General features: G+C 35.3%; 2 protein-coding genes across 2 annotated transcripts; both read right to left on the reverse strand.

Annotated features, from left to right (window-relative positions):
* Window positions 1-2,023: 2,023 nt before the first annotated feature.
* Atf-2 (Activating transcription factor-2) lies at window positions 2,024-7,804 on the reverse strand. The gene is made up of 6 exons (XM_076132391.1): window positions 7,438-7,804; window positions 6,127-6,241; window positions 5,410-5,535; window positions 3,989-4,729; window positions 3,446-3,591; window positions 2,024-2,926 (listed from the first exon to the last, which is right to left on the reverse strand). Exons 1-6 carry the CDS (start codon window positions 7,577-7,579, stop codon window positions 2,886-2,888), a joined length of 1,311 nt encoding a protein of 436 aa, XP_075988506.1. The 5' UTR covers window positions 7,580-7,804; the 3' UTR covers window positions 2,024-2,885.
* Window positions 7,805-8,496: 692 nt separating this feature from the next.
* LOC142984530 (uncharacterized) lies at window positions 8,497-11,895 on the reverse strand. The gene is made up of 7 exons (XM_076132229.1): window positions 11,750-11,895; window positions 10,953-11,042; window positions 10,547-10,673; window positions 10,313-10,380; window positions 9,994-10,093; window positions 9,598-9,725; window positions 8,497-8,956 (listed from the first exon to the last, which is right to left on the reverse strand). The coding sequence occupies exons 1-7, from the start codon at window positions 11,751-11,753 to the stop codon at window positions 8,709-8,711; spliced, it is 765 nt and encodes a 254-aa protein (XP_075988344.1). The 5' UTR covers window positions 11,754-11,895; the 3' UTR covers window positions 8,497-8,708.
* Between the last annotated feature and the right edge of the window lie 371 nt (window positions 11,896-12,266).

Genomic DNA, 12,266 nt, shown 5'->3' on the forward strand with positions numbered 1-12,266 from the left:
CGTCATTATAGGTCATTTTCCTCCCAGCGACATCTATTAGCTAAAACTGGAAACTATAAAAGAAAAAGCATTTTCTCTCCGGAAAACTTTCTCTTAACAAAAGCTACATGTTTCTACCGTTTTGCGAAAGATGGCACTGTGCGTTCATTTTGTTAGTCCGGAAAAGGGTCTCTGTTTATTTAGTAATATTACTACCTACTCATATTTATTCCTTTGAAAATCATCTCTACCATGATGTTTAATCATTTGGAAATCATTTTAATAATTTTAAAAGGTTATGTGTTCAATTTTGTGTTTCTTCAATGTAGATGTGTAGGTTTAAGGTTATGTAAATTGGCGCGAAAAATTCTATTGACTCTTAATTTCATTTGCGCATCATTTTTTTTTTTTGCAGATTTTATGGTTAATGAATCGTAAAAATATGATTATCTTCAGGAATTAGACCACAGAAATACGAAAATGTAGGCTTGTAGAACTATAATTAAGCATCACCAGATATAAAGATGGTCATCCACAAGCTGCCACGAGATTTGAATCCAGTGCGCCTGGTGATTAATTAATTATTCATTAGTATAATTATGGATGCCTGAGGGTCGACGACGACGGCGAGGCAGGCCGAGGAAACGTTGGCGTGACGATTTGGATACCTATCTGGAAGGGTGGCAAGAGATGGCTGAGGATAGAGACCGGTGGAGGAGTTTGGGGGAGACCTTTGCCCGACAATGGGACAATATACTTAGGTTAATAAAAAAATAAAAAAAAAGTATAGTTATACGATTTCTATGATGAGGACAGCTACAAGTAATAAAAAATAGCTTTCGCTTTTCTGCTTTATGCACCTACTCACACAGTGGTAGGTAGGTATATCGAAGCATTTTTTGTGTTTGGTTTGGACTTTTTTCTATTACCTATGTAATATTATCTTTCTTTTTTTATTGCTAAGACAATTCCTAGCTAAACATTGCTCTTGTGTCGCGGGGACTTTTTTAGACATACAAGAAACGGACACAATACAACCAAACCCGAAACTACTTTTTGTCAAAATAATAATTCGTTTCGTGTGGGAATCTAACCCACGACCTTCGGACGCACTGGGAGGCCGCCTTATATTGTCTTTTCAGCTCCCTAGCTCCTTCGCGATTTCACTTTTAGCACAAAATAACTGATTTCCAATCGCTCATATTCTACAACTAGCTGACCCGCGCAACTTCGCTTGCGTCACACACATAAGAGAGAATGGGTCATAATTTTTCCCGTTGTTGTAACATTTCTCGTTGGTACTCTGCTCCTATTGGTCGTAGCGTGATGATATATAGCCTATAACCTTCCTCGGTAAATGGGCTATCTAACACTGAAAGAATTTTTCAAATCGGACCAGTAGTTCCTGAGATTAGCGCGTTCAAACAAACAAACAAACAAACAAACAATCAAACAAACAAACAAACAAACTCTTCAGCTTTATAATATTAGTAAGTATAGATATTACGTAAATAGGTATATTTTCCATAACAAATAAGTTTTAAACAATTACTGTTCGATGTAAGCATTACTGAAACGTTAAGATGTCGAACTTGAGAACTAATTGTATTTACATTTTCACGGTCACTCGAGTGTGACAATTTCAATCATACATACGTACATACATACATAGTTCCTGTTATATAAGGTGTAAAACGTAGCTCATACATCCATTATACTCGAAGCTGTATGAAATACTCTTACGTTTTGGCATTCATGATATTAGTCCCATGTAATTAGAGGCGTGCCTATTGCCATATACCGGGCACGTTGGGATATAACTTAAAAAATAATAATAGCACTTCGTCCGAGCCGATCGGTTAGTGTATGTCACATACACTATCCTTCGCGCGACTATTGAGAAAGGCACGTTGTCGGAGCCGGGAGTCGAACCCGAGACTTCATAGTCACCCGTCATATACACTGCCGACCAGACCACAGTGATAGTAATAGAAATAGTTAACTTAAAAATAGGATCGAAAATAAAACGAAATATTATATTTTATTAAAAATATCTTTATTCCATAAAACATAATTAATTTAATATCTAACAATAACATTACAATACTGGAATGAACACAATAAAAACAATTTACCACCACGCTTAGTTCACAAAGGATAGGCAGAGACTTACCGCAAGACTAACGGCTTTACGTGTTCTCCGAGGCACGGAGGCAAACCTCAACTTTCTAAGTCTGGGCTATCTCTGACCCCCGGTTACAAGTAGCAGTAGTTTATCTATTCAATAGCGTTTTTTTATATGAGTTTTGAAACTACTGAACAGATAAACTACCGCTAAATGTAACTCAGAAACTGGAGGTGAGAAATTCTTAACAGAAAAAATCAGAATAGACTTTATTTGCCTTGGCCCGAGATTTGAACTCGAGACCTCTGTACGGTAGTCGTATTCACTACCGACGGCGCTACACAGACAGTTTTAAATAACCGATACTTTATACACAATTCGTAAAACTAGCGTTTGTGATTTTAGTCAAGAAATAGTATTTCTATATCGTTCACTTGCGAGGATAATGTGACATTTCGAAAACCTCAATTTTACATTATACCATTTTTAAACTCTTGATCGTCGCTAGTGCTACACTGCGATAGTTGCGTCACTTTCTCTCGTTACGCCGCCAATTTTAGCGTAAAAAATATCGCGTTTTTGTAGAATAAAGAGCGCATTATGGCGGTTTCGAATAAATAAAATTAAAAATTTTGAATTTTTCGAATTATCACATTGTCGTCGCAAGTGAGCGATATACAATTGTCAATATTTAACTATAAATAAAACTATTTTTAATAGTTCTGTGTCATATTTAAGAACTAAAATAACCCTGTTTATACCATAGCTATTTACTAGCCAGTTAGAGACTGCTACCGTTCTTCAGTTTCTCCATTATAGATCCTGTAACAAAATACATTGAAAAAACCTTCATAATTATTTCTTACAAAATTCCTCATTATTTAACAATCCTACTAATATTATAAACGAGAAAGTTTGTGAGAATTATGTGTGGATGTTTGTTACTCTTTCACGCAAATACTATTGAACCGATTACAATGTTATTTGTTATATAGGCAGCTGAAGACCCAGAATAATATAGGTTTCTTTTTATCCCGGAGTTCCCGAGGGATCGGGATTTACACAGGAAGGGTTTCCACGCGGACGAAATCGGCGGCCTCTAGTTGTATAATAATATTAGGTCGGGGAAAAAGTCTTTTTGCATTATATAAGAACTTGTAATAAAATCTTTAGCTTTAAGAATCACAAATGAGTACACGGTTTATTAGGTTTCTTTCAGTGAGCTCGTGAGGTACCCAAATATCGAGCTTTTTTGTGTAGAGAAAAGATTTTATTACAAGTTCATACATACTATAATGCGAAAATACTTTTTCCCCGACCTAATAATAGATTTATACTTACTAAGGTCATTAGAATTAGGACATCTGTTAACATGTTCAGTGATGACGGAGTTGAGTACAGCTCGCTCGGCCAATAGTCTCTCGTTCAACTCCTTTAACTGCTTGTTCTCCTGGCTCTGCCTGTCGTATGTTTGTTTTAAACGTGCCCTGGAAACAAAATTATAAGTTTTAAAAAGTACTTAGCTCCGCAGCTAGACTTTGACATCATAAGATATCATAATAATAATGTCCTAGCCGATACCCGACTATGACGGTCAGTTTCATTGAAACTGGCCAATGATGTAGGACTTTGTTTATAGTGTCCAAGTCTTTGCACAATACACGGGTACACTGTCTATTCCTTTATTCTCATAACCCGGTGGGACGGAAAACCGACACGACCAGAGAGGTGCTAAGGAAATCAAACCCGAGACCTTCTGTCTTCAGACACATATAACACATTAGCTAACCTGGGAGTTGAACTCAGTATCGAAATTTGGATAAACTTTGCCTGTGAAGGGTACCTCACGATTGGCAAACATAGAATTATTTCAAAAATACCAACCTATATCTCCTAGAAGCCGCACACCTACTATCTAAATCCTCAACAGTCTTTTCACTCTTACTACTGCCAGCTGTCTCATTCCTAGCAACTTTCCGTTTCACCGGTCTCTTATCAAACACAGTCTCCTTCGCTATAGGGACTTTTTGCACAACACTATTCACTATAGTCACTGGTATCAAAGTCCCAGTAGCCAGAGGCACAACACTAGGGACTACATTAGACACAACAGGTAATACAACACTATTTAACCGTTGCAAATTATTTTTCACTTCACTTTTCTCCGTTAGAACCTTTTTTAGGACTTCTTTAGCGTTTTTTTCAGGGACTTCGTCGACCGGTCTCATTTTAACTTGTTTTCCGTTAGGCAGTCTTATAGTCACTTCGTAATCCTCATCGTTTTGTCTATTTTTCTTTTTATTTTCATCGAAATCTGTTGTTAGGCTGTCGACTATAAAATCTAGGGACTTTTGAGACATAATCGGAGGGACTTCTAGTGTGTTTTGGGTAGTATCTTTGTGGCAATTTGTTTGATTTTCAACGCTGTCTTTGCGAACCATATTGCTTATTTTTATAACATTATTCGTGTATGAAACGGAGTCTTTTCTCAAGTCGTTTTTAGTGTTGTCTGCTTTTTCTTCACTTTTGCCTACGATACGACTAATGGTCGTTACTTCGTTAGTCAGTTTTGATATGGTTGTGGTCTCGAATTCTTTTATTGCACCTGATTCGTCGCTTGATGATCTGTAATAGAGCATGTTTTTGTTAATGGATAGAAAATTGAAGTTTTTTTCGTATTTTTTTGCTAGATATCAAAAACGGTTTAATATCTAGCAAAAAAATACGAAAAAAACTTCAATTTTCTATCTTTTAATTTACAGGTAGACGCTTCAAATTTTCACAGAATATTAACTTGTACATTACCTTTCAAAATAAATAATTAAATAACAATAACGTGAATATTTAAGGGGGGCTCGCATACAACATACATAATTTTCTATTATGTAATATGATAGCACGGAATCCCTTCGTGCGCGAGTCCGACTCATTCTTGGCCGATTTTTTTATATTATTAGGATTAGGCTAATAATCTGCTAGATTAAAAGACTTGAGGTCTAACCTCTCCCTCATTCCGAGAGGAGAATCTTGCCCAAGAGATGACAGTAAAGACAATCTATACTAATATTATAAAGCTGAAGAGTTTGTTTGTTTGAATGCGCTAAACTCAGGAACTACGGGTCCGATTCGAAAAATTCTTACAGTGTTAGATAGTCCATTTATCGAGGAAGACTATATAACGTCACGCTACGACCAACAGGAGCAGAGTAGCAATAAAAAATGTAACAAAAACGGGGAAAAATTTCACCCATTCTCTCTTATGTGACGCAAGCGAAGTTGCGCGGGTCAGCTAGTACTTTATATACCTGCTTATAGTGATATTCTTGTTGTTAGTTGTGCTATACAGTGTGGAGTCCTGAGGGAACACCATCTGAGGAGTGTGGAGCTCTTCGGAGGCCGTCGGCGTACTGTCTATAGGCTGTATACAGGCCCTGGAAACATAAAAAAGAAAGAAAGTTTATTTAGTAAAACCAGCACAGAGACACACAAGACAGATATACATATAGTACAACGAGATGGAGTGGTTCTTTATTTTTTAGTATTTTTAGAAAGATGAATCCCACACTAAGAATTGCTCCTGTGTCGCGAAGACTTTGACAAACATACAAACAATGGACACAAAATACAACCAGACCCGAAACAATTTGTCAATCTCACAAACAAATAATTGTTCGGTGTGGGAATCGAACCCATGACTTCCCGACGCAATGGTAGCGGCGCGGCGTAGCGACCTAAATCACAGATAAGTTTTCAGGTTAAGACACATGCTGTGTTTTTTAACAAGAAATAAGCTATTTGTGCTTTCTGGTCGATAAATGATCTGTGGGTTAAGCAACCCCTGGTCATTCTTTAGATGGACCGCATAGTGGAATCTGAACTCTCGTATAATATGGTCACCCATCCACAGATCAACCTCGGCAAGCATGGCTTAACCTCAGAGATCGATCCGCGCGGCTGTTGTTAACTAAGCCACAAGCTCCTCAGTATATAAAGTATCAGATTAATATTGATACAAAACTCACTTGGTCTCCATAGCCTTTTTGAAGCCTTCATCAAAAGGGTTGACGGTCAGGTCCAGGAACAGCTCCACCTCCTCACAGACCCTCATGAAGCGAGTCGGTGTTGGAGTCTGATCAGCTGTGAATATAATGTAGAAGAATTTTTAAATTTTGTTTATAGTGTCACAATACACAGGTACACTCTCTATTCCTTCACTCTTATAGTCTGGTGGGACAGATGAGGTCTCTGGGGGGGAATTGCATACACTATCAACCATGCCATAGAGGCCAGTCAGTTATAGTACTCAATCGAAATTAGCAGAACATTACTTGAAAAAATTTAAGCCGTCCTTTATAACAAGATGTATGGATGTGAAAGAAGCAAAGGAAGTTTGTAAGGATTGTACCAAGTGGTGCTCTTTCGCCTCTGACTACACGTGGTAACACGTGTGATTTAACAGACGTAGGTATGTAATTGAAAAATTTGTATTTAATTCTTTTCAGAAATCCCCACTATGGAAGATAAGTGGGGGGGTCTTTTTAAGATAACATCAATTTAGGTATTATCTCAATATAAGTTTGTAGCTATCAATTTTTATCATCAAAATGTTGAATCATGGTGATAATTAAAGAATAATATGATGTCATATCTATACTTATATTATAAAGCTGAGGAGTTAGTTTGTTTGAGCGTGCTAATCTCAGGAACTACTGGTTCGCTTTGAAAAAATCTTTCAGTGTTAGATAGTCCATTTATCGAGGAAGGCTATAGGCTATATAACATCACCAACAGGATCAGAATGCGAGTAAAAAATTTTACAAAATGGGAAGAAATATGAACTATTCTCTATTGTGTGACGCAAGCGAAAGTTGATAGATTCTTTCAATTTTTGCTGATTAGTGACGAATAGCAGATATATTAAAGATAGACTAGTATACATCTGCTAAATAGCCCCATATTCTATGGGACATTCAATTTACCATAACTTTTAAACTCTCGCGTTGCATGTTTAATGTATAATAGAATATGGGAATTGACTCAGAGTCAGCCTGGGACCACGGCGAGTGCAACCTGCAAAAATATGGTGTACTTCATACACCTTTTACTGTATCTTCAGGTATAAAGATATAAAAATACACACAAAACATTGTTTATACCTTTATATTTCAATATAATGCAGTTATGTTTTGCAACTAAAGTTGTTTATTAGTTAATATATTGAGTAATTTCTAGTGAATCATTACGTAGGACATCACCGCAGCGACTTGAAAAACAACAGGTTCAAGTTTTTGACCCTTATATTAGTCATTTTTGATAGTAATCGAGTAACTTACCAACGAACACCGCCTTCTGCTCCATGCCCAATTGTAGCGCCATATCGTGCTTTTTCGTGTGTACATTTAAGTGATCCTCGTTCGTAAACGTCATGCCGCAGTCTGGAGCCCCACAGGCAAAGGGCTTCTCCGGCTCAACCATTTTTATAACACTTTTTATTACATTACAGTAAACACGACCATGGAGTAGCGATATATCCCGCTTTTTCTTATTAGAAACAGTATTTTTTCATGTAATTCCTTAATTTCATGTATATTTTTGTCCGTGTTTGATATTGAAACAGTATTTGGACTTTATTTTTATTTATAAATACGGTATTTTCTTACGATCAATCAGGAAAACATTTAATGACTGATTCATTAAATTACTATCATGTTCCAGTTACAATTATATTTCGATCTGTCAATAAACAGAGACAGCTATAACTAATTTGTATGAATAAGACAAGGACAAAAGGTAACAATAGCTTTAATAATCCAGAAACGTATTACATGGAACGCAAACTGTGACAGTTTCGGTTTTTTTGCAATTACGTTTCGTTGCATAATATTTTTCATATTATTTAATAAATGAAATAAATAAAATGGTTCCGCAGAAATACATTATGATCTTGCGGCTTTCAATGATGAATATCAGTGGCGTATTTCAGTACGAGTTGACTTGCGATCTGTAATATAATTTTCACAATTATTGCCTAATCATGTCATTGTGCATCCTTAATTTTTGCTACTAGACATTTAACTTACTTTTTAGAGCAGCTTTCGATCTCAAAATGTTGTTCGCCGCGAATGTTGTAAAATCGCGTGAGTATTTTTTAAGTAAAGTTATGATTTTATTAGTTTCAATTCATACTTGAAAAAATGTGCATTAACTTGAAAAAAAAAATAGAATCGTTTTATCGCTAAAACCGAAAAACAACTAAACAAACTCAAAACTTCCAGCAAACTACTATAAAAATCTCACACAGACTGTCTTTTCAGTCTTTAGATCGCAATCTAAAAAGCAGTATATTAGCAAACTACGAGTTACTTATAAAATAATAAATAAAAGAAAATATATTAATTAAACATTTAATTTATACACATCAACAAACAAAATACATCCACTAAACTAATTAAATAACAAAAACACAACAACTGTCAAAAAATAAGATGTTATAGGCATTATTTTTGATAAACACGGTTATGTATTAATAATAATATCAGCATAATATTATAATATTCCGATGACGTAAAATATTGGTGAGGGATAATAATATACATAAATCTTATTATACCATGGTATTAAGGTGTAACTTAGGGCTAATACTTCTAAGATTATTAGAAAAGTATGAGGTGTATCTTTCTGGGGAGTACCCATGTATTTTAACTTGATGCGGTTGGTATTGAGCCAATTCCCGTCCAGGGGTCCTATCAAAGAGGGGATAAACAGTCGACCTCTTCTTCCTCGGGGAGTCCTGCATCTGTTGGCTGGGATAGGGGTCAACGTAGCGTCTTCCGTTAATATCGTTGCCATCCGCTGTCGGGAATATTGTTGGCTAAATTAATAAAATATTGTCGTTTAACTACTCATAATTATTCGTGTTTTAAAACTAATTTTACGGGAATTACAATTTAAATTACGTTTACAAAGGAACATTATACTTAAAAACTAATTTAAACAAAACTTAATTATAATACATATAAAGCAAACGTATTATTAAACAAATTATCTACATTAAATTACAACTTGACCTGCGGAATGGTACAACATTATTGTATTTGCGTAACAAAATACTGCCGGGCGTTCGCTGTCTGTTTGGTACGCCACACTTGCCTGTCCGACGCTGGTCGCATCCAGTTATTGGTACAGGACGTCATTTGAAGCTACAATTATAATTTAAGCATGCTTAGTAACTACTAAACGTATAAAATAGCACCAACTATTGTGTAGTCTACTGAGCGAATGGAATCGATGTTCAAACAACATTTACTTAGCAGCAAAAAAGCAAAAACGTAGATCTATATAATCAAAATTACTATAAATACATAAGCTGCCAAGTGCTTTCGCCTTTGACTCATCGATATAAACCACTTTAACTACATAGGTACTATGTACGTGCATTTAAAATATGTATATTGTATTTGAACATGTATATGGTTAGTCAAACAAATCCTTGCCTGCTCCTCTGCTGTTGAAGATGCCAGGTGCAGGTTGGCTCTGGGGCTCACCTCCTACTGTGTTCTGCTGGATTCCGGGCATGCCGACTACAGCTGGGTTGGGCTCATTCTGCTGACCCTTCCAGGGCCTGGGGTATTTAGAAGAAATATTTAAAAGGTTCATCATCATAAAATTTTACCTTTATACCAACCTTATTAAAAACAAATCAAATTTAAATTCTCGTCATTTTACAGTGAAAGGTCCTGATCTAATTTTTATGAAAATTACTTACTAAACTGCTACAGTGCATTTTATCAATAGTTTCCTGAAGGTTAGATGTAAACACATCTATTTTTAGAATGTTTAGAAATTTAGAATACATAATATTTTAGGACAGACTGGAATTTCACACTTACTTGTCAGGGAACAGTTCACCAGGCTGACCTCTCGTCTGGACGATCCTCTCGCCATTGACTTCAACAACGCATCGCAATCTAGCACAGCATGTGGGGAATTCTAGGCAAATCAAAATTATATTGGGGACTGTTGAAGCGAGATACAAACTAGTATTTACTATCTAGAGTTAGAAAGTCAGCCAATAGCTGTCAGTAATTAAACTACCTTAGGGGACCTGTAATTATTCAGAAGTAAATCTTTTATTTGAGATAAAGTGGTATTTCAGAAGTTAAATGGAGACTACTTGATGATTAAGGGATGTTTTGTAAGTATACGCACCCACGTTTTCATCTTCAATATACTCGTGGCATTCCAATGCATTTTCAGGAATCTTGGGCTTTCTACATCTGTAGTTAAAAATAGTTATGTAAAAGTTGTTTTAAATCTCTCTCAATTATTGCGTTGTAAGAAATATGCTACAACTTATAATCATGAATGAACTTAACTTAATATTTTAGTTCTATCTCGCTGTTTCTAGGAAGACTTAGCATTGAATATAATGAAAACAATTACCCAACAGCTGCTATGAAATATTTTCCATCCCGAATTTCGCATCTGTACCGGTGGCACGTGTAGTGATCTGACCATTCTTGCCACGGCTGGTAGCCTTTTCTTGAGTATTTGTCGACACACGCTTGATCTATGAAGGGAATATACATTATTTGAATGCTAAAATTAAAAAAGTAAACTAAGTCGAATTAAGTACCTACTTAAAGTTTAGTAGATTTATACTTTCGAATACGCATTAGAATTTTCAGGCTATGTGAACAAAAAGAAAGACTTAAGGCATTTATTCAAATTATGCAAGTATTATATGTATTTTAAAATCGCCCATCCAAAATTTCTTAGACAAAATTACAGATTAAATACATAATGATTTTATGTATGTTGTCTTTTGTTACATTTTTATTATACTCACAGCTCACATCTTCAGCAAACATCGCTGGCAGAACGAGGTATAACAAAAACACAATCGCTCCCAACTGCATTTTGACTGTGCTAACTTCTGCTGTAATATTAAATGGTTTAATTAACCAGTTTCTTCGAACTCAAAGCCAATACTAATTAATTCTTAAGCCCCGCGGGCTACAAATACTGTTCTCGATGCGGAATATTTATAAAACATTCCAAAGAGGACACCTTTAAAAGTGATGAAAAAGTATAATATTATGTGAAACGCAACGGGCTTCCGTGAAAAATTTCAACAAACATGACACCCGGTAGTCAGACTGCATGTTTTGAATTATAATCGTTATGTTTCACTCATAATATGTTCTGCCAAACTGTCGAAAAGTGTATCAATTTATTGCAGTTGAGTCCAAAAACCTGGTTAGTACGAGTCATGTGTTGATTTACATTCGTTAGTAAAATTACATCTTAGGAGAGCAGCTTGTGTTGCACTAGACTTAGAGCCAAATACAGAAATGTAGACCCTTATTTCGATTATCCAGGTGAAGAAGCATTGAACAGAAAGGTGAGTATAATATACTGGATGCACTGAATCAGTAGGCAACTCAATAGTACTTTTCAGTGAAGTAGTATTTATTAAAATCTATCTAATTCTAACGAATTCTCTCTAAAATTCTTGATTTCTTTAACGGTTGTATGAAAACCATTTCGAAAATAAACTGCATAAATTAGCAACGTCTACATTCCGTTTTCATTTAATTTTTCTATAACTAACAAAAGAAAAATTTAGAAATATTTCTTACTTACCCATTTTCCATAAACTCAATTCACCACTTATTACGAAACGCGGAACAATGGTATCAGCAAATGTACACCGATAAATGACGGTAAAATTTGCAAAACACTTCGCTAGCGAGCCTTCAAGGTGTTTTCAGTTACACGAGCTAATTTCTCGGTAATTCATCATTGTCTTTTTTTATTCAATCAGGAATCATGTATGGTAAGTTTATTTTTGTATGTTATGATTCTGTTAATTAGTCTTCTTGCAATCGTAACGGCTTGTAGTTGTTAAAACCTTTAGTGAAAGATAGACCGTGTAGCGATGAGAAAAGATTCTTCATTCATAAAGGCAATAATACAATATCTATTACAAAACCTGCAAATCAGGATATCGAAATCAAAATCGTGATAGAATTACGTTAAGTCACAATAATCACTTGAGATTATTTATCTGGTTAGATATTCGTTGACACAACAACATATTCTAATATCAAAATATTTTGTTATATCGATAAAATATTGGTTTATACAAATATCAGACGAT

The sequence above is a fragment of the Anticarsia gemmatalis genome, chromosome 27 (assembly GCF_050436995.1).
Source record: "Anticarsia gemmatalis isolate Benzon Research Colony breed Stoneville strain chromosome 27, ilAntGemm2 primary, whole genome shotgun sequence".
In the NCBI taxonomy this organism is placed as follows: domain Eukaryota; kingdom Metazoa; phylum Arthropoda; class Insecta; order Lepidoptera; family Erebidae; genus Anticarsia; species Anticarsia gemmatalis.